The following is a 26,091-nucleotide window of genomic DNA, read 5'->3' as shown; positions in this document are numbered from 1 at the left end:
CCAAAGACTGGTTTTCTGAAACTCAGTTTTTCCCCCCTGAAGTTTTTAATATTCCTATTAAGACATACACATGTCTTTCTTTGCAGCGCTACGGTTTCTGATACTTCTCAATAATTTGGAAGATTAAGTTATATCTCACATCATTCCAGGACAATTTAAATGATTATTCTGATCTCACTCAAAAAGATTTACCTGTAATGTAGTAAGAGACTTGTCTATTGGCTTCTTCTGTATCAGCATCAGTTGTACTCAGGATGGCAATTACCCCACCAATAGGGTCATCCTCACTGACTGTTCCTTTGTAGATCTCTGCAGTAAAGCGTGGAGGATTGTCATTCACGTCCGTAACAGTAACTTCAACCACAGCCACAGAAGACAGTTGCATTTTTTCACCCCGATCAGACGCAACCACCATGATTTTGTATTTGTCTCGTTTCTCGTGATCGAGTTCTTTGAGAGTGGTAATCCAGCCAGTTTCCATGTTTATGGCGAAAGACTCTATAACATCCAGTTCTTGAGAAGGATCCAAGCTGTAAGTAACCTGCCCGTTGAGTCCGGAATCCAAGTCAGTTCCTTTAACCTGGATGACTCTTGTTCCAGCTGGCATGTTTTCTACAATGAATGCTTCGTATGGATTGGACTCCAAAACTGGTTTGTTATCATTTGCATCTTTTACCTGAATGCTTACCTCCACTGAGGAAACAACGTTATAATCTTCATTTGCATACTGTGCTTGAACTGAGAACTGGTACCATTTTGTTGTTTCATGATCAAGGTTCTTCTCAAGTTTCAACTCTCCAGTCTGTCGGTCAATCACAAAAAAGTCATCTCTATTGCTTTCAGGAGTGTTCCCTTTAATCAGACTATATACTAAGGTCTGATTATGCTCTGCTTTGATAACATCTATCTCAGTCCCAATTAGAATGTCCTCAGAAACTGCGTAAGAATAAAACGGCTCCGAAAATTTTGGAAGAAGCACTTCTGGAGGGAGTATTCTAGCATAAACAGGAACAACTGACTCTTTTTTGGGGGATCCACCATCGACCGCTCTAACAAAGAAGGTCAGGAACTCATTTTCTAAACCAATTAAGCTTTCTTTTGTAGTAATTATACCAGACAATGAATCAATTTCTAAATTCTCTTTAACATTTTCAGACTCTGCTTCAATAGCATATGTGATATCTGCATTTGTACCCTCGTCAGCATCAGATGCCCAGACTTTAATGACAGAAGTACCCCGTGGAACATCAGATCCAATATTTACTTCATACTCTGTTGCTCGGAATTGAGGAGCATTATCATTGTCATCTGTAAGTATTACATTAACAGTACAGAAAGCAACCTTTCCTCCCGAATCTTTGGCCATTAAACTAATGGCAATTACTTTTTCTGCTTGTGTTTCACGGTCAAGCTTTTCGGATGTAAATATCTGCCCTCTCTCATTTGTGTAAAATCTGTCTTTGGCAAAGTCATTCACGATGTGGTAAGTGATGTGACCATAAGTACCAGAATCTTCATCTGTTGCTTTAACTTCAGTCACCAAAGTATGCAATGGAGCGTTTTCAGCTAGTTCAACCTCATATTCATTCTGGCTGAAAACAGGACTGTGCATATTGGCACTGGTTACAGTTATGTGGACTTGGGCTGAGCTTCTGAAGACCCCATCAGAAACAGACACATTAAGATTATAATGGGACTTTAGTGTCTGTCTGCGTAGGTTTGAGATGGTGATAATGCCAGTTTTACTATTAATTGCGAAATTCTTTTGGTCATTGCCTGTCAGAATGGAGTACTCCAGCTTGTCAACATCCGAACTGTCCGCATCTGAGGCTTGCAGACACGTCACAAAATGCCCTCGGGGAGCCAGTTCACTAATTTTAGCTTCATAAAGCAACTGGTTGAAAAGAGGAGGGTTATCATTGAGATCGGTTACATCAACAGTTACAATGGTATCACTGCTCAGGGGAAGCATGCCACCATCTACGGCCCTTATTAGTAACTTGTGTTGTTTAATCTGTTCATAGTCCAAAGTTCTTGCTGTAAGAATGAGTCCAGTGCTGCTGTCTATGTGGAAATAGTCATGACTTTCACTATTATCCTCAACCAAGTGATAGGAAATCCCCCTGTTTGTTCCAGAATCGGCATCTGTAGCGCTCACTTGTACAACAGATGTTCCAATGACGGATGCCTCAGAAAGGGTTGCCGTGTAAGACTGCTCTGTAAACACAGGAGCATTATCATTGATGTCTTCCACTATTATGTCCACAAACACATCCGCGTGTGCCCCAGTTAAGGAGTCTGTTGCTCGAACACTCAGTTTGTAGGCTGGATGAGACTCAAAGTCAAGAGGGGCAACAACGTTTATAACTCCAGTGTTGAAGTTGATAGTGAACTGATTGAAAGGATCTCCATCGGTGATGCTGTAAAACACCTTAAGTCCTTCTGGGCTGTTTGCTTGTACGTGTACCACAGGACTATGGAGCTGAATGTTTTCTGGTATCTCTGCGCTGTAGAAAGGCTTTTCGAAAATTGGCATAGCTTTACTCATAACTGTAATTGGGACTATAACTTCAGCAGAAAAAGCAGGGTCTCCTCCATCTTTTGCCACTACTGTGACCAGATACTCCTTATTTAGTGTGTCTGGTTCGAACTTCTTCTTCAGTGAGATTTCACCGTTGGGATCAATTTGGAAGTGTTCATGATGTTCTTTGAGATAGTAATGCACCTCTCCATTTCTGCCTGTATCTTTATCTACTGCAGTGACACGTCGAATAACATGGCCTACTTCAGAGTCTACCCTAACGACAGCATAATATGGAAGATTGACAAAAAATGGAGCATTATCATTTACATCTTCCACTGTGACTTTAACTACAATGTGTGCAACCACCGATGGTTTATATTCCTCTGTCACTTCTATGACCACATCAAAAGATTCTTGCTGTTCACGATCAAATGGTATTCCTGTTGTTGAAAGGACTCCTGAAGTTGGGCTTATTTTAAATCTGCTGTCTGGATTTAGAATATGGTAAAACAAAGGCTCATTTATTTGATTCCCTATAGCAGTAACAACAGCTATTGTTTTTGCCTCTGTGGAATTCTCCTGCACTGTTGCAGAGTAAGAACTCTGCGTGAACTTTAGCTGGCTTGCTTTGCTTTCTTTCACATTAATTTTTACAGATGTAGTGCTTGCAAATCTGCCATCAGATGCTCTCACTGTTAATTCGTACCTGCTTCTTAACTGAGTTGTATTTTGTACTGTTATATCTCCAGTCTTAGGGTTTATTGAAAATTTTTCTCCAATGTTACCTTCAATAATGGAATAAATTAATTGTGAAAAAATGCCTGAATCAGCATCAGTGGCATTGACGCTGATGACTTTCACGCCTTTATAGGTTGGAACCAAAATGGATGTCTCATACAAGTCTCTTGAAAACACAGGAGGGCAATCATTGATGTCAATTACATAAATAGTAACATTAGCTGCATATTCTGCATATAAACGCGGTATCCCCATATCATGTACTTGCACTGAAAAGTGGAAAATATTTGTCTCCTCGTAGTCCAGACTCATTACTGTCCGAATGGCACCAGTGCTAGAATCAATGGCAAAATACTTGCGGACAGATGGTTCAACAATTTGATAAACAAGCAAAGCATTAGATTCTTTATCAGCATCTGTAGCTCGAATTACTAATGGGATATTCTTGTCAGTCAGAACCACGCTGTTAATTGAAGCTGATTCACTGATGAGTCCTGTATATTCAGCCTGCATAAAAACCGGTGTATTGTCATTCTCGTCCCGAAGATGTACCAGAACTGTCGCATTAGTGGACAAGCCAGCCATGTTTGTTCCTTGCACAGTTAGAGTGTAAATAGGCAAAGTTTCAAAATCAAGTATCTTCTGAGAAACGATGACACCCGAGTTTGGGTTGATAGCAAAGGCATCGCCGATGTTACCATCTTTTATTTCATAAACCACAGAAGACTGACTGTAAGCTGTAACCATTCCAACAAAACTGCCAATGCTGGCACTTTCACTGATTTCTGTAGAATATTCTTTGGCTGTGAATTTTGGTGAGGCATTGTCAGAAACTGTAACAAATATATGCACAGAGGTCACTTCACTCATCGGAGGATCTCCTTTGTCTGTAGCTTTGACCATCAGGTTGTATTCTTCCTGGTTACTACGATCCAATTCCTTTGCAATTTTGATCATACCCAAAACGGGATCTATAAAGAAGGCATTTCCAATATTCCCTGTGAAGAAAATGAAAAGTGATTAAGAAAGAGGTATACGGAACTTTAAAGGATGATTGCTTCTTTAGCTATATTCTAACAGAGATCACGTAGTGAGAACACAGAGAATATTAAAGTTTGTTAGTTTTATTTAACAAACATTTGTTAGCATCTCTGGAAAGTGTTCTGTAATCAAGAATTAACACTAATTTTTAAGTTTACTTGTGGAAACACTGCATAAAACATAGTTAGCAAAGCCATCCAAGCCTTGAAAACAAATGCAAAAAAGAGTTTCAGTTTCTATTAAAAAAACCTTAAAAAGATAACAAGTATTTTGCAAGTTTCAACATTATGAATTATGCATTTTTTCAAATTATCTTTGTCATTGAGTTCATGTTTAAGCCAACTTAAATATCTACTGAAGCTGAAAGAAAATTATATTCAGAAGTTAACATTAGTGGAGTACACCTTACATTACATGATCTAAAATAGCTAGACTGCTTTGGAAAAAAAAAGTGTTTTAATGAATTCACACTTGTGAATCTTAATTGCTTATGCAACTATTGTTTAAATCACTGCTTCAAAATTAATCTTCCTGAATTGGACCTATAGTTATCCTCCTAACTTCTTGGTAATACATAGACAAATTACTCCCTGTGATAGTACTAGAAAAAAACCACTCCCTGCTGAGGATTACCGGCTGCGCTTTGATAAGCACTTGCTTTCTTTATATTTTTCAAATATGTAGCTGAACAACACTGCACACAATATTCAGCTCAGGTACTAAATATGGTAAGTTTTAATATTTCACGCCTTCAAAAATTACATTACTAAAGCCATGTTCTCAGCATGGAAAAAATTCATTAAGAACTTCTGAGTTATGCACACAAGTAGGCAAGAGGGGTTTTTTGTTTGGGGTTTTTTGGGTTTTTTTGTTTTTTTTTTAGTGGCGGCTCTAAACACAGTGGCATTCTTAAAATATCCCATTACAAATCTAAGCAGCCATTACAAACATTTCAGGAATGTTCCTTCCACATGCTTGGAACACCAGTTATAATGCATTAACCTCCCAGTAGATCAGAGTCCTGTAACCCAAACCTAAGAAAGTCTTACATTTCCTCCTTACAAAAAGCTAGAAGAAAGGAAGAGAACAAGGTGTTAACTTCATTCTAGACAGCACGCACACAGTTTTTTCTTGCTATGCTTTGGCATTCGTAAAACAAGCACTACTGAAATGGGAAAGGCAAGAGAAAAGTTTTATGGATATTAGTGTCCTGCTTAGTAAAAAGGTCATATTTCTACAAATAACAGAAAACAAACAGATATTTTAAGCAACCTATGAGACACTTAAACATATTCTTCCTCTTCCGTGTATCATAATCACAGCTTTGTTTTAACACAGTTTTGAAGTATGTTTTCATACCAAAACAACACTTTGGGGGAAGAAAAGGAAAATATTTACAGTAAATGATTCCTATGCTTTACAAAGCAACTTGTGTCAAATAAAAAAAAGCATTTCCACATATCACCTTGCATGCAACAATAACTGAATAACTTTTTACCTACTGTTCCCTTTAATATACGGTCTCTTATGCTTGTTACTGGGATTTTTATTTTAAATTACTTTCTACCTTGAAAGTAGTGCCGCACATTGGTAATGAAATTTAAAAAAATTTTTTTTTTCCAGTCATAGTGCCTAAAGAGTTCAGGACCTTGGTAATGGCTGGCTTGTATCTAGATTTAATGGACTGAGCCAAAACTCACTTCTGTCTGGTAAGTGAACTCAGTCAATGTCATCCTGTTTTCATATTATTCAAAATTGCCATCATTTGAATTGAATTGTTATAGGCAAGTTCAGAAAGATACTTTGACATTACAAATAAATAGCAGCAGCTCTTCTCTGGCCTGCAATCTGCAAGGAGCCACGCCAAATCGACCAGACTTTCTTATATATATTATTGAGCTAGGATAGCGGTCCCCCTATTTAAAATCAGCCAGAGGGAACCATGCAAAGCAACTCCTTCTTTGCTACGTCTATCAGAAAGTTTAACTTAAAAACTGGGACTATTCAGTGGTTAAGTATATGGATATTTGTAAGTTATTTCTGAGCTCCTTTCTTTCACATTGTGCTAAACACGAGAGCACGTGTCTTATCACAGGCTCTTACTCTCTTCATCAAATCCTTGCTTTGCCTATGCCAAGAAATATCACTTACATTATCCAAAAAGAATGCTTTTTTTTTTTAGATCTGAATTTAATGCTTCTGTAATTTCTAAAGAACACACCCCTCATAAATGTTTCACGGTAGCTTTTTCTTCTAATACTACTAAAATGTTGCAGATGTATCTAAAGGATAATATAAACGGCTAAGGGAGGGAGATGAATCTTTGTCATTTTAGTTTTCTTTTGAATGCTCTGAGGCTGTATCTTATATACGTCTCACAGAATATGACACATACACCTGTACTGCCCGCTTTTTTTACAGCTATTTTTTATACACGCCTACAGTTGAAACAAAGGGCCAGCGAGCACTGTTTCAAAATAAACTGAGGAGGTAAGAAAGTCAATATACCTGATTCAATAGAGTACACAATTTCTGCATTTTTTCCTTTGTCCTTATCTAACGCTGTAACCTGCAGTACTGCGGATCCAACAGCTGCTGACTCGTACACCCGTCCTTCATAGGAAGAGCTGGTGAACCATGGAGCGTGATCGTTTGTGTCGCTAACATTAATGATGATTCTAGCGTAGTTGCGCTTCACAGGAACATCTTGATCTCGAACCTGAAACAGTTAGCACATTACTAGTAATTAAGCACCGTTATTTCAGTAGTTCAGCAAATATTAGCAGTAATTCAAGGTTCAATCTGTACCAGTCAGAGGCAAAGACTGCACACAAATTAAACATAAAACTAAAAGTTTGAATTGAGGGGAAAAATTAAAAAAGACATTAAAAAAATGTTATTGACTACAGAAGAAATATTACGTTTATTTACCATTATTGTGAGAATATGCTGGTTCATGGTCTCATGATCCAGTTTTTCTGAAGTATAAAGAGAGCCAGTTCCAGGGTCCAGACGAAATTTTTTAAGACTGATGGGATCAGTGCTGCCCTGCATAGTATAAATCAGTTTATTCTTCTCATCTCTGTCCGTGGCACTGACTTGCAGAATTTCTGTCTCTGGCATGGTGTCTTCAGGTATAACAACTTCATACTTTGAAGCAGAAAACTGAGGCCTGTGATTATTTGTGTCTATAACTTTGATGTAAACCTGAAATGATACAATGGGAAGGGGAAAGCATCGATGATATTTGGGAATCAGAGATGAAAAGAGGCTATTTCATTAAAAATCAGACCATAATACTGAAATAATTCCACTGCAAGACAAATACTTTTTTCGGGGAAGGGGAGAGATCTAAGAGGTGTAGGGAAGAAGAATGTCACTAAACCCAAATCTGCCTCACCTTTCCCAAAGTCAAACGAGAAATCTGTACAATCAAAAATGCCTTAGGTAAGATACCCTAAAGGGAATGATTTTTGTCTAAAGCAAGATGAAAAAGAATTCCTTATTAATTTTGAAATTAAAAAAAAATAACATAAAAAATTCAATATGGATCCGAGGGTGGGTAAAGTCCTTTTTATTTGTGCAAATTTGGAATTGTAACCAATGTTCTCCAAGGCAGCGGATGCACTGTTCTCCTCCTTGCCCTCATATAGAACCAATCCTCTTTCAGCTCTTTATGTTTCCAAGCCTAGGCAAGAATGGAAAAGCGATGGAATTCCCAAAAAGCATATTATTTCGAAGAGCCACAAGCATTATTTGCTCTTCTTCAGCCCTGTAAGCACAATCTCAGCATAGGTAACTGGTCACCAACACAATTTCTCTGAAGTTACAGTAATAGTAACTTTGATGCTTCAAATTGCATTTCCCCACCAAAGTTCAGATGGGTTCACCTATGTGCTACACAGGCAATGCTCTCTCTGTCTGAATAATAATATTCCCTGGAACCACACAAGACCCTTGCACACCCACTTGCCTCGCACAGCATTGAGCTCTTGTATAAAAAGAGTAAGAAATTCAGCCACCATCCTGTTCTTTCACCAGTGGTAACATCATATGAGTAACAGTAATGTGGAGGACTTGGCAGCTGGGCAGCAAAGCTCCAAGAACGCTTGGCTAATTTCAAGTTCTTGGACATGCCAACATAAGAAGGACATGGACCTGCTGGAACAGGTCCAGAAGAGGGCCATGAAGATGATTAGAGGGCTGGAGCACCTGTCCTATGAAGACAAGCTGAGAGAGTTGGCGTTGTTCAGCCTGGAGATGAGAAGGCTCCAGGAAAACTTTAGAGCCCCTTCCGGTACCTAAAGGGGGCCTAGAGGAGAGATGGGGAGGGACTCTGGATCAGGGAGGGGAGCCATAGGATGAGGGGTAACAGAAAGAGGGGAGATTTAAATTAGAGATTAGGAAGAAATTCTTTGCTGTGAAGGTGGTGGGACACTGGCCCAGGTTGCCCAGAGAAGCTGTGGCTGCCCCATCCCTGGAGGGGTTCAAGGCCAGGCTGGATGGGGCTTGGAGCAACCTGGTCTGGTGGGAGGTGTCCCTGCCCAGGGCAGGGGGGTTGGAACTGGATGGTCTTTAAGGTCCCTTCCAACTCGAACCATTCTACGATTCTTTATGTGCTGCACATACAGCCATGCTTTTAGCCACCCAAAGGTTAGCTTCTTTGTTTAGATCAGTTAAGTGCCATCAACAGGTGTTTAAAATAAATACTTATGATAACATAAGTGGGTTAAATTGCCCTTTGAAGATACTTATTCACTTTGCATTGATACCTGGTGGAGTCTAGAGATATAAGATACTAAATTGTATGCAGTAGAACTAGATGAGATGAATCCTGATGGTGATAAATAATAAGGAAATGCCATATATTTCACTACAGGAAGAGAAAACTTCCTCAACTTCAACTTTGCAAAACTAGCATCTTACTTTAAAATTCGTACCAAGGAAAAACAGGTGTTAAGTGTATCAACAGGAGTCATACCAATTCCTAAAATATTTATTTCAGATGCAGGTGTATTATCCAGGTTGCAACTCCTACCTAAGCTCCAATACAATGAGTCCTTCCTAATGGCAAAGTTTAATACAGGCTGAAAACATTTAAATACCTTTCAGATATACATAGGCAGTCCTTGAATATACTCTACAAATGCTGCCAAGAGTTTAGGAGACACTTAGAGGGATTTTATTTTAAGTATAAACAGAAAGACTTTTGCATCTACATAACGAAGTCCTGCACCAACCCTGGAAGCACCACGGGGCAGATTGCTTAATGGAAGCGAGAATCTGGGAACACAAAGACCTGGGTGCGGAACGCTTGTGATAACTCTTGTATTATAACATAGGAAAGCCATCCCAAAAACTCTGATATTGCTCGCTCTGGTAGCTGAAATAACTGTCACCAGAAGATTATTTTCACTGAGAATTTCACTTGGTTAATAAAAAAGAACAGAGAGGGATATAAAAGGGAATACAGGAACAGAGTGGAAGATGGCAAATGTGGAATCTCAAGAGTCAGAAGGCAGATACAGAATAAAAAGCCATGCAAAGAATAAAAACGGTTTTAAGTTTATTTGAAACCTGCGGGTAAGCAAGATCACTGGCTGCTGCAATAAGCTGCTAAATGAAGACAAATCACCAAGGCAAGATGGGAGCCACCCCCAGGTCCTGCTGAACTGCAGAGAGGAAAAAATAAGAAATACAAAAAAATGGTAATCCTCCTAACGTAACACACGCTGTTAATAACGCAAAGCTCCACCTGCAGACAGGCAGGGTGGGGAGGGGGGCACGCGTGGGTATGTGTGTGCACACGAGTGTCCGCAGCCACACACACGCACCTCTAACTTTTTTAGTAGATGTAGTTCCAGGGGTTGCGGGTCAGTCGGCCATAATCTGAGATATAGTACATTTAGGGAAATACTCATAAACATAGGTGGTTATTCAGCGTTTGAAACAGTCTGTCAGAAAAATTACAAACCATCACTGCTTTTTATAGGAAAACGCTGCCTCCCATAATTTATTAGATTTCCCAGAAAACAGAAGAAATAGCAAATAAACTCATCATTTGGCACATTGATAAAATCCCTTGCAAGATGTTGCTATGGAAACTAAGGAGTTTGGTTTTGCCATGGATTAAAAACTGATTAAAGATAGGAAACAAAGAGCTGGAATAAATACTGATTTTCAGTGAGGAGAAAAATGAATGGTAGGTGACCCAGGATACATATTAGGTCAAGTTTTTAAACATATTCACTAACAAATTCAACTGGAAAATGAACAGCAAGAATGAAAATAATATGACCCTAAATATGAGATTTTTTTTAGACTGTCATAATTAGAGAGGATGTAATAAAGCAACACAAGCACAGTCGTTGGTGCGTTTTTTTTTTGAATTCTGTATAAATAAAATACATTTTAATGCATCTCGGAAGAAGAAATACTGAAGGGTCCAATACAGTCACTTACATAGCATTTTAGTAAAAACACTTGCTCACTGAACATGGGTCCTCAGAAAAATGAAAACAAATGAAGATGGCCAAAAAATTTAAAAAATGCAGAAAAACTCTCACCCTCAATACAAACCAAACTAAACAAATACATTTTGTATAACTAAAAGGTTAAATGGCCATATACAATTACAACACTTAATTCATGGATACTATGCTTCCAAAATGAACATATCAACAATGTTTTTTATTCAATTCCCACCCCCCAACAGATTAAGTTTACACCCAGAAAAACCGCAAGTGAAAAGATAAAGTGTCAAATTTGATCGATTTAAATCAAAACTGTTACTTAAGTTCGTATCTATTTCCCTTCAAATGAGGAAATACAGGAACATCAGTCAAACCCTGAGGTGGGAGGAATGCAACTCCAGAGCAACTGCGCAAGATGACTCTCTGGAGCAGAAGACATGGCTACTTGTGCTGCTGGTACTACGCAAAACGAATACAGGAAAACAGCATTTCTAGCATGGAGCACCACAAAAAAGCCATGCAAAGTACTTAGTTAAATGCCAGGAATGAAACCAGCATTGGTACCTGCAAGACTAACCACAGAGCCAATGACCCAGCTTAACTGAGAAGTGATCTGTTGATCATACCACCAGAAGGACTTGGCATCAACTTCCTCTGGTATTAGCTAGTGAAGCGGTTAAAATGACCTTACCGCTAAACACATGAGGAGACATCTTCTAAAAAGGTAGCAGATAAGGAGCTAGCTCATCAAAATGTACAGCACCATTAAATATGAAGTATTAACAAAAATATTGTTAAGGAAGAAACATAATGACTCAGTCGCTACGAGTGGCTTGCTCAGGTGTTCCATTACTTGTCAAATTACTTGCCCAGGCATGCAGTTTTTCTCCACACTGGTGAACACAACTACAAATACCCAATTTGATCTCTTAGTGCAATCATTTTAAATGTACCTAAAATCCAAAGTTATTAGACTCAAGTGAAAGGTGTTTTATCTACATCCTTTAGGATTCATTTCTCACTCACTGATGTTGTTACTTCATGCCCCTCCGCAGACTGTGGTGGACAAGCATAATGTGAATGGACACGCACGCTTTTGGTAACTTGGCTAACTCCATGCTGGGCTGCTTTAATCAGGGGAGCAGCAGGGAGGGGGAAAGGAGTTATTCCCCTTTATTTGGCATTCACTGGTGGGACCGGGGATCCACTGCAGTTTTGCGCCCTGCAGTGCAAGACAGATCTTGACAAACTGAAGCGAACCCAGTGAAGGGACATTAAAATCAATGGGGATCTAAAAGCTCTCCATCCACTGTGTAAAGGGAGGGCTGCAGGAAAGACAGCCAGACTCTTCTCAGAGGTGCACGGTGAAGGGACAAGAGGCAAAACTCACAAGCTCCAATAAGGGAAACTATAATTAGACATAAAAAGAAATAAATATATATTTTCAAGGAGGGTTGTTAAACGCCAACATCAAAGCATGTCCAAGGAAGAGGCGGCACCCCCATCATCCCAGGCACTTAGAACCTGACAACTCCCTGAACAACTCGATCCAACTTTACAGTTTGCTCTGCTTTGAGCAGGAGTTTTAACTACATGAACTCCAGGGGCTCCTTCCAATCTAAACTGTTAAATAAACGTACTAAGGAAACCCTACTTTCAAGACAGCGTTTCTTAACCGATGCTAAGTGACAGGTGCTAGATGTACAATTTCCTTTTAAATGTAAGAGGACCAAATATTCATGTAAACTGTCAAGGCCTTCAAATTAAATGAAAGGCACCTGCAGTAATAATTTTGAGTGCAATTTTAAAGACCCACACAGAAAAATATGGGTTTGTGGGCCTGTGAACAAAATACATGAGCAGCTTGTGTTATTCTGAAGTAACATGTATAATAACAATAAAACCATCTACATAAATTCTCAATGAAATTGTAAGATTAAATTCAAATGAAATACAGTGATATTATCTCTTAAGAAAGAAGTTGCATATTAAAGAGGCACACTGTAGAAAAGTTTGACATTAACAGACCATAATGGGATCTCTGAAACAAAATGGTCTGGAACTAAAGAAACTTGACTCATTTTGCAAGGCTGCGTTGCACAACTGCCCTCTCCTCTGATCTCACTGAGAGTCATGCAACCTGGTTATACAGAGAACAAAGCAGCTCAGGATTATTTAGGGGAAGGACCTGAAATCTATTAACTATTTGACTGGTGAAACATAAATTTGCATCGGAACACATTGATTATTAGTAAGTTATAGAGGAGATATGTGCCACTGACAGAACATACTCAGTGTGTAATATTTAAACACGATGTTCCTTTGGATTCTTTTAACCTAATTTTTCATTTGCTGATTCTATGTGGAGTTTAAAATCTCCTCCTCTCTGCATTCATAATGACATTATAGTTACCTTGATGTGTTTATTTTCATAAACAAAAATTTATATTATCCAGAGATAATATAACTGCATTCCCATTCTAAAATGTCTCTGTGGAGCAGTGTGGTGATCGCAAGCAAAAATGCACATTTAATCACTGAAGAACATTCTATCCTTCATTCCCAAATCAACCCCAAAGCATAATATCCATATAAATTTTGCATAAAGCAAAATTAAATATTCTGCACTAGCACAGCAATAGGTAAGATGCTGCAATTAGCTTTAAACCATCTTAAGCATTACTTGCAGTGAAAAAAATTGATAGACATAGCAATGACTGGAAGCAGCTATAACTAGAAACAGGATTTTTTTTTTCTTTCTTGTTTTCCCCCCCCCCAAAAAAGCAACTCAATAGTTAATATATTGCTACTTACATCCTATGAATAACCTTTTCTATTTAAGGCCAAAACATTTTAATCTAAAAAAATCAGTACATTGATTTGTTTTTTTAATCATATTCCTTCCTAGTGTGACAGGAGTCATCTGTAACATCATCTAACACTGCTACTGTAGGCCGGGAATTTGTTTGTCCTCGTTTTGCATCATGCATTTGGCATTTAGATGCATGCAAAATTCTAATAGCCTCCACGCCTACTGCTGCTGTAGTTTTCAAAAAAGCTATTTAACTGAAGTCCTGAAAGAGTCAAATGCTCTACAGATGTTAATGGCCTCAGGCCAGCAAATGCCTTCTACTTTAAAGTCAGATTCAATACACTGCTTTTACACAATAAGATTTTGGTTTCTTGTCCCCCTCCTCAGCATCTTGAAAATGTCATTTCCTTTTTCAAATTAAACATAAAATTATTTAATCTGCTGTTAAACAAGGTCTGTTAAATTGTTTACTGTATTTCCAATGTTTACAGCAATTACTTTGTAAGCTGAAAGCTGTGTATGGCATATTGTTGTTCCTAATGTATGCACTCAATAAACAGATTTATTATTTCTTTTTGCCTGTCACTCCATTTTAACTGTTTATCAGCTCTTAGAAGAATCCAACACAACCTCAACACTCAAACTTTCATCATCGTTATATCAGCAGTGAGCAACGGAATTTACACAGTGGCAGCCATAAATCACACCTTCAACTTTGATTTCGTATCAACATTTTTAATTCCCCTGCTTCAGCTGAAATGCATCTTCTTAAGGATAGGACTTATCTTAACAGATCAGACCATTTGGGTGGGCCAGGAGTTACGGGGGAGATAAGAGAATCAGTTAAAAATCAGGAGTTCTGTTCATGCACCAACAGTTGCAGAGTTTGAACTAATCCATGCTCCTCCATCTATATACCCCAGGAACATGAGACTTGAACAGTAACTCGTGCTTATCCCACAAGGAGAAAAAGGAAGACAATGCAAAGGAAGCCTTTGTGCTCCCTTGTAACAGAAACCACAACCTCTGCTCCTGCCAACTCTAGCTGCCAGAGGAAAGGAAAGACACAAAAGAAATACATACCAAAAGCAATCACAGAAATAAGAGACGATAAATTTGAGACTACAACTCCAATTCTTCTGCAGAAGGCTGCTGTGGTAAATGTTTATAATGTCCACTCAGCTTTACAAAATGCTAAAATAACAAATTCATTTAAAGAAATTGGACAAAAGCTACACTGTGCACTTCCGAGAAGAACTAAATGAATCACGTAAACCCGAGGAAGAGAAGGGGTGAGGGTTAAAGTATTTTTGTGACCTTCCAATTCTTGGTTGTTCCAGAAGACAAAGCAGATTATGGTTCAACTGTGACAGCTCAGGACGCCTGCATAAATTCAGCTATAGAAGCAGCAGCACTGGATAGAATATCTGCAGTCATCGAGACCACAAATTCAGCCCTTACTAGTCCCCAGGCTACCCCCAACACACTCTGCATGGTGGCATTTTTGACGGCATTCTTGGGAGGGTGGGGAAGCGTGTGGAAAGCCTCTTGCTCTCTTTCTGACTTTCCTGGCAAAAGAAATTCTCTCTTAGTTGGATTGGGGTTTCTTCTGAGTTTTTTTTCAAACTAATTCATGCCTTCTATCCAGCATTCTGTAATCAGTAGAAATGAATCTGCTCTATATTTTTATGACAACTGGGCCATATATTTACAGCAGGATTCTCCAAACCTTTTATGGTGGTTATCAGCAGCAATGGCCCCATGGCTATAACAGCAGCAAGTTCTGATGGGGGCACATGTCATGTTTGGAGATTCGTGGTCTAGAACATCACTCATAATTGTCACCATTAAAGGAAAAGGCAGCTCTCAAAGGAAACTGCTAGCCTTGCAATCTTCTACTATTGAATTTAGGCTGTTTGACCTATCAAGCCTCCAGACACACAGTCAGGTCAATAAAGATTCTGTTTTACATCTTAAACATTGACAAGAAACATCTCTCCCTCTGGCCAAAAGGACGAAGGCAACATATAAGAGATTAGAAAAGACGACAGAAAAACATACATAGTGCAGAACAAGAAATTGCGTTCATAACAGATTTCCATATACAGAAAAACACAGCAGCAACCTACTTATTGCTCTTTGAGTTCCTGAGCAGTAGTTCAGTGACAGGGGTAGGCCACACAGACACATCACTGTCCTAATCCAACAGTCTTAAATCAATAAAATCCTTTCATTTCTATTTGGAAGAAAAGCGGAGCTCCTCTATGCTCATGGCTCCATCCACACCAACCTCAGCTAAACCTTACTTCCAAATATATTCAGGTTCTGGAATAGGGAAATAAACTAGATGGGAAAAACAGAAGGATATACATCATAACCTACTTTACTAGGAGTTATTTCCGGTAGTGTCACAAAAGGCTTCTGCCTTAAAGCAAACTTATTAGTCCAACTGCAAAGAAATGCCACCACCATGGAGCCTTAGTAGAGAGGTAATTTGAAAAAAAATTGGTTTGTCTATTATTGCTACTTTTTGTACTTTTGAGTGTTTGCTACTTTTGAGTGTTTGGCAATCTCTACCTCCACTGAAGCCAAAACAAAGTCCTTGGGAAGATACACAGAGATGTTATCATCTAAACCTTGTTTCTGCACACCATGCAGAAAGAGCAGCTCAATTTTATGAAACGATAATTGGACATTGCACAATTTGTCATCCACAGATCTTGGGGGAGGGAAAATCCAAACAACCTTACAATGGTGATCTTTTAAATTTCAAGCTAAGTAATCATATTATTTGGTGATTTTGGGGGAGTTGAATAAAGAGGGGTAATTCACATAAGAAGTATTAATCCTTTTCTTGTAAGTAAATCACGCATGGAAGGGCTTAGTTTCTGTTTTCATTTACTCAGCTAATGTAGGAACATGATATAACTTAACAGCGGCTGATTCAGGCTACAGCATAGTAACACACAACCTCCCACCTGGACCACCAAATAACATGACTCTATGTCAGAATCCACTTCTATTTTAGATGGAGTCCCTAATTTATATAAACAATATTCATTGTCCAGGATAAAAAAAAAAAAGGGTAACGAGAAAATGCAACACCCTCTCCACCCTCCACTACAAATTCCGTCTTCTGTAAGTGCTTCATTAGAAAGTCCATTACCTGAGTGCTGATAGATCTGGTTCCATCTGTTGCCTCTACCGTCAAGTTGTAATTTGATTTCTGTTCTGCATCAAGAGGTCTAGCGACAATGATAGTTCCAGTGCCCTTGTCCACATCAAATCGACTGTCATAGTTGCCACCTTGTTCAGGAAATTGGGAGAGGGAGAAGTTCATAAAACACAGCACTGTTGCATGATTTTCATGTATGATCATGTTCTGTCTTCAGATGCTTAATGAAGGTGGAACTGTATACACACATATATACACTTATTTTAAACCCCCTGGTTTTTTTTCTGGTAATATGATATGCTGCTACTTACAGATATTTAAAACTGATTACTGTTGGACAAAGCTGATTTGTCTGGCTCATGGAAAGTTAGCAAGTTAGAGAGATTGTTTCCTTTTTTTTTATTTTTTAACCAGAATTTAAAGATTCCAAATAGCAGGAAACAGAATTACTAGGTGAAATGCGACAGTTCATTCTTTGCAGACAGTCCGGCTAATTAGTGAAAAAATAAACTTTTTATCAAAATACACGAAAATCCCAAATCAGAAATACTGTCAAATTTGTGTGATTTGGATCAGAGTATAAATTACTATACTCGTATATGACTATAGATAAGGTTGAAAAAGCTACAGTACCTCCAAAGGATTCTCACCTCAACGCTGAGTATCTAAAGGACTCGCTATCTAATTCCTACTGAGATAAGCGGGACTCAGACATAGTTAAATAACCATGTAGATCAATAGCTACACTTAGTCGTTTAAACATTTAATTGATCATCATGATGCCACCCCGAGCAGACTGTCATGAGAATACAATGTCCATTAAGTCCAAATATTGTTAGCAATGATAAATACTGCCATTTAACTACAATTGCTTTAGACCTCTCAATAAACTGCCTAAAACGGAGGAATCAATTTTTATTTTGGTCAAGCCAGCGCTAGATATGGCAAAACAATTTCTTCTAATTATGTGCATGTGTTTCTCTAATTATATTTTACACGGATAGCATTCAGATATCGTGAGTGGGTTTGGGTTTTTTTTAATGAGTTTTTACATGCTATGATTTGTAAATCACTGAATGCCTTTTAGGAAAAAACAAGGCTACAAGTGAGAGGGTGAAGTTCCAAAGGTTGCAAATTTATACTTAATCCAAGAAAGAACAGTAAATACCGAAATGGGCCCCCATTCACATGTAGAAAGGCTTTCATCGTCAGAAGGTTCCATTGCATGACAGACATATCAGTTTAGGAAAGATGGGCTGGATTCTGCTTCACTGGATTTAAGATATTTGATAATGACAAAGATAACGTAATTTTTCTAGTTTCACTGAAAGCCAGCTCCTCTTACTGGCCCAGCAGCAGTATCTGAATCACATGAACGGATATAAACTGGACAGCATGAAAGGCAGCAGCCTTTTTAATTTTTTTTAACAAGCGTACATGACATTTTTTTAATGGGCTTTGTGCAAGATGTCAGCTTCAGAAAGTGAGTCTCTAACCGTTTTCTCAGATGGCTAGGAGAGGAGAATTTAATGTCTCAATGAAGACATCTCCATTTTAAGGGAAGATCAGGGTGAATCTGTTCATTCAGTTTCCCTGATACAAGAATAAATTCTCTAACCAACTTTTTGTTCTTCCTTATCAAGGAAATCACAAAGGCCTCGTCTAATTTTTGTAGCACTGGTGATATCTGGTAATCCGCTGAAGCAGAACTCAACCCAAACTTCTGCATCTGGTACACTGAAAGTGTAACAGCAACAGTTTTGGCCAAAGTCAAAACTGGATGCTCTGAATTGATGCTGTATCAATGTAATGATGACAAAACAAAACAAAAACGAACCTTTCACAAATGCAACTGTGAGCACTTTGATTTCCGAAGGGTTAATAAAATAAATATTTTATAAATGTACGCTTTCATTTCAGATCTCATAATCTGGTAATAAATTATGTGATCTCAGCAGATACCTTCTGCTGTACAGTTCAGGTCACAAGCCATCTGAAAGATGTAAAATACTTCACTAGCAAGCTTGTCTCCTGGCTCAGCCAAAAAGAAAGAAAGCATGGAAAGCAAGCACAGAACACAAAGGAAAGCTGTCAATCAAATTAATTCATGCTATTAGAAACAGTAAAAGAGGGCAGTATAATGACCACCTGTAAGAGTAGCAGATAATTCACAACATGATCACGTATCAAACTTTCCAAATCACTTTTAATTAGAAAACAGTCAAAATAAAATGGTTTATTTTACGTTGTATGGACAAGTTCGCTCCTTCCCCTTTCCTGTATATGCCTTTCTAAAAACAGCAGGAAGAGATTATCTATTTTCTGCTTTAAGCATACAATAAAAATTATGTAAATGTCCAAACTGTGCTGCATACTTAAAAGAAGCAAATCAAAATACCGCTATCATCAGAATTCTACTGAGATGTACACACTGTTCAGAGTGCACAGCAGTTGAAGCAAACTAAAAAGGACAACAGGAAAGTACATCCCCAATCTAATTAACAAATTTTGCTAATTAAAGACCCCAGGAAATGCCATTGCTGTACTCTGTGGAAACTCTCAAGACCTCTGAGGCCTCTTCTATCTGGTCTCTTTCATCTCCATGAACCACTCACCTTTTCCTGACAATATCCCTTTCTTAACCTTTCCTCTAATGGACTCTTTTTGGTCTACAGCTGTTTCTGTTTGTTGTTGACTGGATGACCCTGTTTGAATTCGAGCACATGGAACCTTCTTCTCTCTCCTGCTCACTTCAGTTATTTTTATATTTTCTGCTTTTCTAGTCCCACATCTATGTGTGTGTGTTTGGGAGAGCAATAAAAGAGCAGCCTCAGTCGCAAAATACCCCTAATGCAGAGACCTCTTCCCCTGGGAGAATGCGAAGAGGCATCTTGAACTCTTTATTCCCTCTGCACAGTTGTACAGATCTCTAACCCCTTGGTTTGTCTAAACACAAACACTTTTTATTCAGCTACGATCTAGTTGGGCAGGAACTCTTTTTTTTTTTTCTTCTTTCTCCCAGAATACATTATAAAGAACCATTAAAAATAAAATCTATAAATATTTAATACATTAGAAATTATTATCAATATCGTCACAGGTTGTTCACGCATTAAGCATGCATTTAGGGGAGGAGCTGTGTTTGTTCTCCTGTGCTTGAAGGTTTTCTGAGAACACCCTCAAATATTTGGCATTTATATATTCTTGATACACGTATCAGTTTTACAAACTTTGTTTTTAACTGTTGCTGTTCTCAGAATCCCTTAGGAAATGCATACCATCAAAACAGACCTTAAAAATAATTTATTTTTTAAGTAATAATTCAAAAAACGCTCTCCCCAACAACTTAACACCATAAATTTGGCTGAAATGTTTAGCAGTGACCAAGGTGAAAAGGATCCTTCTCTCTCTTGTGATTGTGGTGGAAAAATCCCAGTCTGGTGGGACTATTTTAGGACCAGAAACAGTTCACCCCATACAGATACCTCTCCTGAGACAAGGCTGTGCTATTCTCCTTGATTCTGAAGCACGTAACACAGGGCAGAACATGTTTTAGTATCAGCTATACAGTGAACAGGCCTAGTGAGTAAGCCTAAAATTGAAAAGTGCTATTCATTTTGTCACCACAGCATCAACGTACAGTCATATTACTGATTAGAATTCCCCGTTGGATGGTAGAGGCTAAGGTATGACATAGTAGCGAGAATATGTACAGGAAGAAGTTTGCTGGGGTTAGGAACATGGCAAGCTTTCCTTTTAGTATTGAATCAAGGGACAGCAAACTGAGAAGCAGCACAGAGGACAAGAAATCAATGTGAACAGTATAATCTCTCTTCGGGTGGACTATCCCAGTTTGCAGAAAACTGGCATTTTATTTCTTTCCCTATCCTACAGTCTATGAGATTGATTTGATTCGTTTTAATTTCACTGACACAATATTCATAAGTCATTTCCGAAACTGCAGCACAGCAGATATTCTGCAATGCAATTTTAATCTTTGATATATAGTGGCATTGACAAAAATTGAAAAGTCATTTTGATTTATAATGAAATAAGGGGAAAAATACATATCCACAGATAAAGAATGCCAAAACATTGCATTATTTAGAAGAACGATTAAGAAACCAAGCTGCAATGAGCCCTCTAGTATCTCAGACTCCGTGCATTTGTTTCTAATAATAAAAGCCCTTAAGGCATCCTTACCCGTTATGTCAAACCAAAGTGGTGTTCCAAGAGGTTCAACAGCTATTACGCCAATCATGTGAGCAACCGGGTCACTTTCCATCACCGTAAAAGAAAAAAAGGCTTCCTCAAAATAAATGGGCTCTGTGGGTGGGACGGGCTTTGGAATCCATTCTATGTGAAGCCGTGTAGTTGATGATTTTTGTGGACGACCATTATCTACAGCTTTAATCTGTGAAACAGACACATCTTTTAGGCTACAGGATCACATAAATCATTATGTCACATAAATGGAAAAGTAGTAATAAGCTCCAAGCGTGTTTGCTTGTGTGAGATATACCCAAAAAGGTTAAGTGTCTCTCAAAGTGCCACTTGCCCTTCATTATCTGCAAATGGAGAAAAAGTATGCAGCACCTGATAGTAGCACAAACTGTTACCATAAATTCACTTTTATTTTGCTTTCTTCCTGAAAGAGACAGAAACTGATTGTTTATGTTCCCTCATGGTGTTCGTTATCTGTCAAGTTCCGGAAAAGAACAGCAGTTGCTTGATTCTCTTTCTCAATACAAACATCTGAAATCATCCTTTAAAAGCAAAAAAACGCAAAACAAACAAACTCACAAAACAATACTTCTGGATTTGTTGAAGCTTTCTTCCTTTAGATACTGCAGTCACTCATCTGCCAGCTACTGAGTAAGAAGTGATAAGAATACAGATAAAAGAAGACTTTGTGTATTCATGATATACAAGATTTTGACTCACTGAAAGGATATCATAGTCCCTCGCTGCAGAAAATTTCTTTGATGAAACCACTCCAGTTTTCGGTTCAATAAAGAATTTGCCGTGTTCATCACCATCTTCAATGCTGTAAGAGATCTCTGCATTGGGGCCTTCATCTTTATCCGCAGCGATAACTCGATAGATCGGCTCTCTCCTAGCACTTCTCTCTCGTTCTGGCTTACCGCGCTCTGGAAGCTGGATTTTGTAGAACTTTTGAAGGAACTGAGGCTTATTGTCATTCTCATCTAAGACCTTCACAATCACCCGTGCAATCGTTGACTTTGCAGGAATACCGTTGTCCGTTACCGTTACCTGGTTTTATTAAAAAGGATATGGTTAGCGCTCAATTCAAACAGGGTCTTTCCAAAAATGCTCTTTTTAAATCAGATTTTCCTACAACTGCCTAAGACAACTGTAAAGTAATTCCTTAACTTCAGTTACTTAAAGGCCATTGTGCACAGCTATTTGGTGAATATTTACAAAAGGCGCTACAAAAGTTTATTCTGCTACTATCTTAACATTTTGATGTTTCAATGTATGGCACGTAGGAGTCAATATATATATATTAAATCTATTTCACTATTTTGCAGCATTGTAACTGAAATATTGAGTACAGGAACAGCACACAAGGATAGTATCTCTGACAACAACTTCACTGTAAAAATATCATAATGTACTTCCAGCCTAATGTTTTCATGCAACTTTTCAATTTAATAATTTGATTTTACACCTCAAAGGATTTCATAAGAAAATAAGTTTCAGAATTTGACAGGCTTATGTACTAAAAATCCCTGTATTTTAAGACATAAAAATCACTACCTCGTTTGAAAGAAGCCTAAAAATTGCTTTTTACTGAAGACACACAACAATCTATTTCCATAGACTAAACGAAATGGGAAATTAAAGCAAGTCTGCTCTTCCAGCAATAGTCAACATTTCTACAAAAAAGCCAGGAAATGAGTATGAAATCTTCTAAAACATTAATTCTAGGACTGATCCGGTATTATTGGTATGGGCAGTGAACAGAAATATAATAGAAGAGTTATGTTAATTTGAAGTCAGAAAACAGAGAAAAAAATCCTTATCTACTGGAAAAGGATCAAACTGATGGAAAATTTAAGTTCATTTATAGGAATAACTCCTACCTATTTAATCCCTTATTAGTTAATAAGGGGTTAAATATAAGCAGATGTAAATTACTTTACCATCTACTTCAAAGAAGAAAAGGGTAGGGGGTTTATATCCCTGCTTCCTGCAAGAGCTGGGTTAGTAGGAGAGTTACAGAATCAGGCCCATCATTTTCTGGCTGTACCCTGCCATCCACACAAAAACGAATAGGCTCAGACAGACACCAGGCATTTTCAAGGGAGAGTTTAGCTGCTACTACATAAAGCATTTAAATACAAATTCTTCACTGATAACTGTATTACCTGACCTTTAGCAGGTTTGACTAAATCTCAGTTTCTGAAGGGGATATTTTCCAAAAAATTGGCACTAAAGACACACGGAATAATGATGGGTAAAGACATTTTTTTGTCAATCTTTTGTGTTCTTTTCCTCGCTTTCTCTTTGATGTTGCGTTGGTTTTGGTTTTAGCTGTAGAATTTTTATCCTTGTGTCTCATTTTAAGAACAATTTTATGACCTAGTGCAGCACTCTTCCTCAGCCTTTCTATGGTCTTCCCTTCATTTTCTTTTTCTCACTCCTTTTCTCCCCACCCCCCCCCCCCTTCTTTAAAGTCATCTTCCTTGACTTAATTTGCCTTCGTTTTATTACATAGAAACGGATGTCTGAAGGTCACCTATGCCAGCTCTGCTGTAATTAGAGGAAACTGATGAACTGAGAGATGCTCATCTTAATTCTAGTAGCTACTTGTCAAAGCTGCAGGGGAATGCAAAAAAAAAACCAAAAAAACCCCAAAAACCAAAAAAACAACACCCCCCCCCCCAAAAAAACCACCAACCACCCAGTTTTTCTAACATATTCTATGGGAAATGTGTTACATGCTGCAGTTTCCTTTTGGTTTTGAGTTTGCGAGGAAGATTTAAGTCTTTACTGGGAGGAAGCTCCATATAGAAGTCAGTCACTAGAGTAGCACTGGGAAAACATTATAGGGAAGATACATGGTTGGACTCAATGATCTTAAAGGTCTTTTCCAACTGAAATGATTCTATGATTCTAAGCTCAGTGCTGTGGAGGGTGTTAAACCAAACCAACCCCCTCTATCTCAAATAAAAAACCCTACACACCACTGATACAGGACACTGCAGTTCCAACAAGCCCACCCTGATGTGGGGAGAACAAGTATTTTTCTTCAAGAATGTGGATGGTGAATTCTTTCACTGGTTCTTAGGATGCTCTGGGAAATTTGACTATGGAAAAGCATAAGGATTCAAGGAAAAAATGGCTACAAAATAGTGAAATGAATACTAATGGAAGACTACAGTTGAATCCCTGATGGAAAAAAAATGAATTTACATTGACATGAATGAGGACATGATCAGATATTCTTGGTTTTTTGCCCTTTCTCGTCTATTTTAGGAAAAAAAATGGAAATACAAATGAAACATGGTATAACTTGCAAGCATGAAGAAAATGAAAAAGCCTAAGTAAAGTGATTAACCACAACAAAAACACATGAAATACAACATGAAATGCAAAAGTTCATGCTCATCTCTAACAGATGGTAGGATTTCCACATATATGAATATGTGTTCCCTTTACTACTTGTAATGGAACACAACCATGTATCTTTCAGTTTGCAAAAAACCCAAAACACATCCCAAAAGAGGAAATTCCAAGGGGTGTGGAATAACTTTTTGTTAACATAAAGTTAGCATTACCCTGATCCAAGCAGAAAGAAAATGGCAAATCTGAGGAAAATCTAGTTGGATTTGAATGCCACATCAGTTTTGAAGGCATTACTGACACAACAAACAGACTACTAAGATAAGAGAGAATAACACGAAGCTAATCTAAGATAATTGCATTAAAAAAAGTGACAGTTGGCACTCAGAAAATAGTTACAAGTTGGGAATAAAAGAATGGGGCATATTAATTACTATTATGTAAGCAGGAGTGCAATCAAGGATCAAATTTAACAGCAAACAAGGAATAAACCCACCAACCCATCTGGTCAACATTTCAATGCTCAATTAATTAGCCAGATGCTCGGCACTTGGCTTATAATATTGCCCATCATTCTGTGCATTTCTGGGTTTCTTTCCAACCTATTTTCAAAGGTGTCAACATAAAGCTAACAAATGGGAAAACTGCTACTTTGGGCCATGCTGTCTGTCATTCTCGCTCTCTAGTTACGAGTTCTTTTGCTGGATACTTCGCAGACTTTTATTTAAAACTTTAACAACCAGCTGGGATTCAAAATGAAGGAAGAATGAAGAATTATAAACGATACTAGCAGGCAACCACCAATATTCCAAACTAAAGAGCAATCAGCTTAATCTAGTCTCTTTATAGAGAAAGCTGAAGCCAGGAGGATTTACGTACCATTGTATGATACTGTAACCTTAAAAAAAAAAAAACCAAACAAACAACTTTGAGTCCTGTACATGTTATCTTGTAATAATTTAGGTTAAATTAGCAGGCAGGACTGCTAGCAGAAAACTGTCCGTAATATTACACTGCTAGTGTGATCTGTGGCATAAATTTTGGCCCAGAACAAGAAGCACCTCCCACATACTGCCTCGCTGCAGCCTGAGAATTCACACAATCCTTGCACCGTTCTCAACAGGCAACGTGGACATGGCAACCCGCTGCCAGGGATAAGGTATGTGCGTTCAAAGCCATACTCTGCCAGGTGGCTTCAGGGTCAGAGAATGATCCACAGCTCATTTTATTTTCTGTACAGATCTAATACAAAAGCCAGCACAATATGCATAGGAGCAAAAATCATGAGATACCAATTTTACAATTAATATACATAGCAGTGGCCAAGAAATGAGATATAACTGACATGAAGTGCTTTGGGAAACTGACACAAGCAGATTTAAGGAGGTAATTTAAAAGAGAATAATATAGTGACTTTACAGGAATAACGTGCCTAGTACTAAACCAGATTTGCCAATTAACTTTGCTATGAGTACTACTAGAAACACACTGCAGAGGAAATTCCACCTTACTGCTACTTTTGTGCAGAGTTATTTCCGAAGCTGATACAGAAATGAAAATAATGATAAAAATTTGGCCCAACAGCTGCATTAATCCAGCTTGCAATGCACCAAGCAGACAGAAGACTGTATGTACACTGGAGTTCTGAAAAAGGATAGTTTGTGCTATCAAGGAATAGCATTCATCTCCAAGTCTATGCAGTCCTACTAGAAAACCTTTCTACAGATTTCATAGGTTT

The 26,091-nt window shown here is 38.2% G+C and overlaps 1 protein-coding gene across 7 annotated transcripts in view; it reads right to left on the bottom strand.

Moving 5' to 3' along the window:
- Window positions 1-26,091, bottom strand: part of FAT1 (FAT atypical cadherin 1) — a 112,322-nt gene that overhangs the window by 27,739 nt on the left and 58,492 nt on the right. For all 7 annotated transcript variants that reach the window (XR_012587122.1, XM_074588220.1, XM_074588223.1 and 4 more), the window contains exons 5-10: window positions 21,708-22,037; window positions 20,967-21,177; window positions 16,755-16,894; window positions 7,235-7,510; window positions 6,812-7,022; window positions 193-4,260 (exon numbers count right to left, since the gene is read on the bottom strand). Coding sequence is in view for 6 of the 7 variants with exons in the window: in XM_074588220.1 (XP_074444321.1) it covers window positions 193-4,260; window positions 6,812-7,022; window positions 7,235-7,510; window positions 16,755-16,894; window positions 20,967-21,177; window positions 21,708-22,037 (5,236 nt within the window). In the remaining variant the exon portion in view is untranslated. The remainder of the gene's footprint in view (window positions 1-192; window positions 4,261-6,811; window positions 7,023-7,234; window positions 7,511-16,754; window positions 16,895-20,966; window positions 21,178-21,707; window positions 22,038-26,091) is intronic.

The sequence above is a fragment of the Larus michahellis genome, chromosome 5, assembly GCF_964199755.1.
Source record: "Larus michahellis chromosome 5, bLarMic1.1, whole genome shotgun sequence".
NCBI lineage: Eukaryota > Metazoa > Chordata > Aves > Charadriiformes > Laridae > Larus > Larus michahellis.
This window is presented reverse-complemented; position numbering and strand designations above follow the sequence as displayed.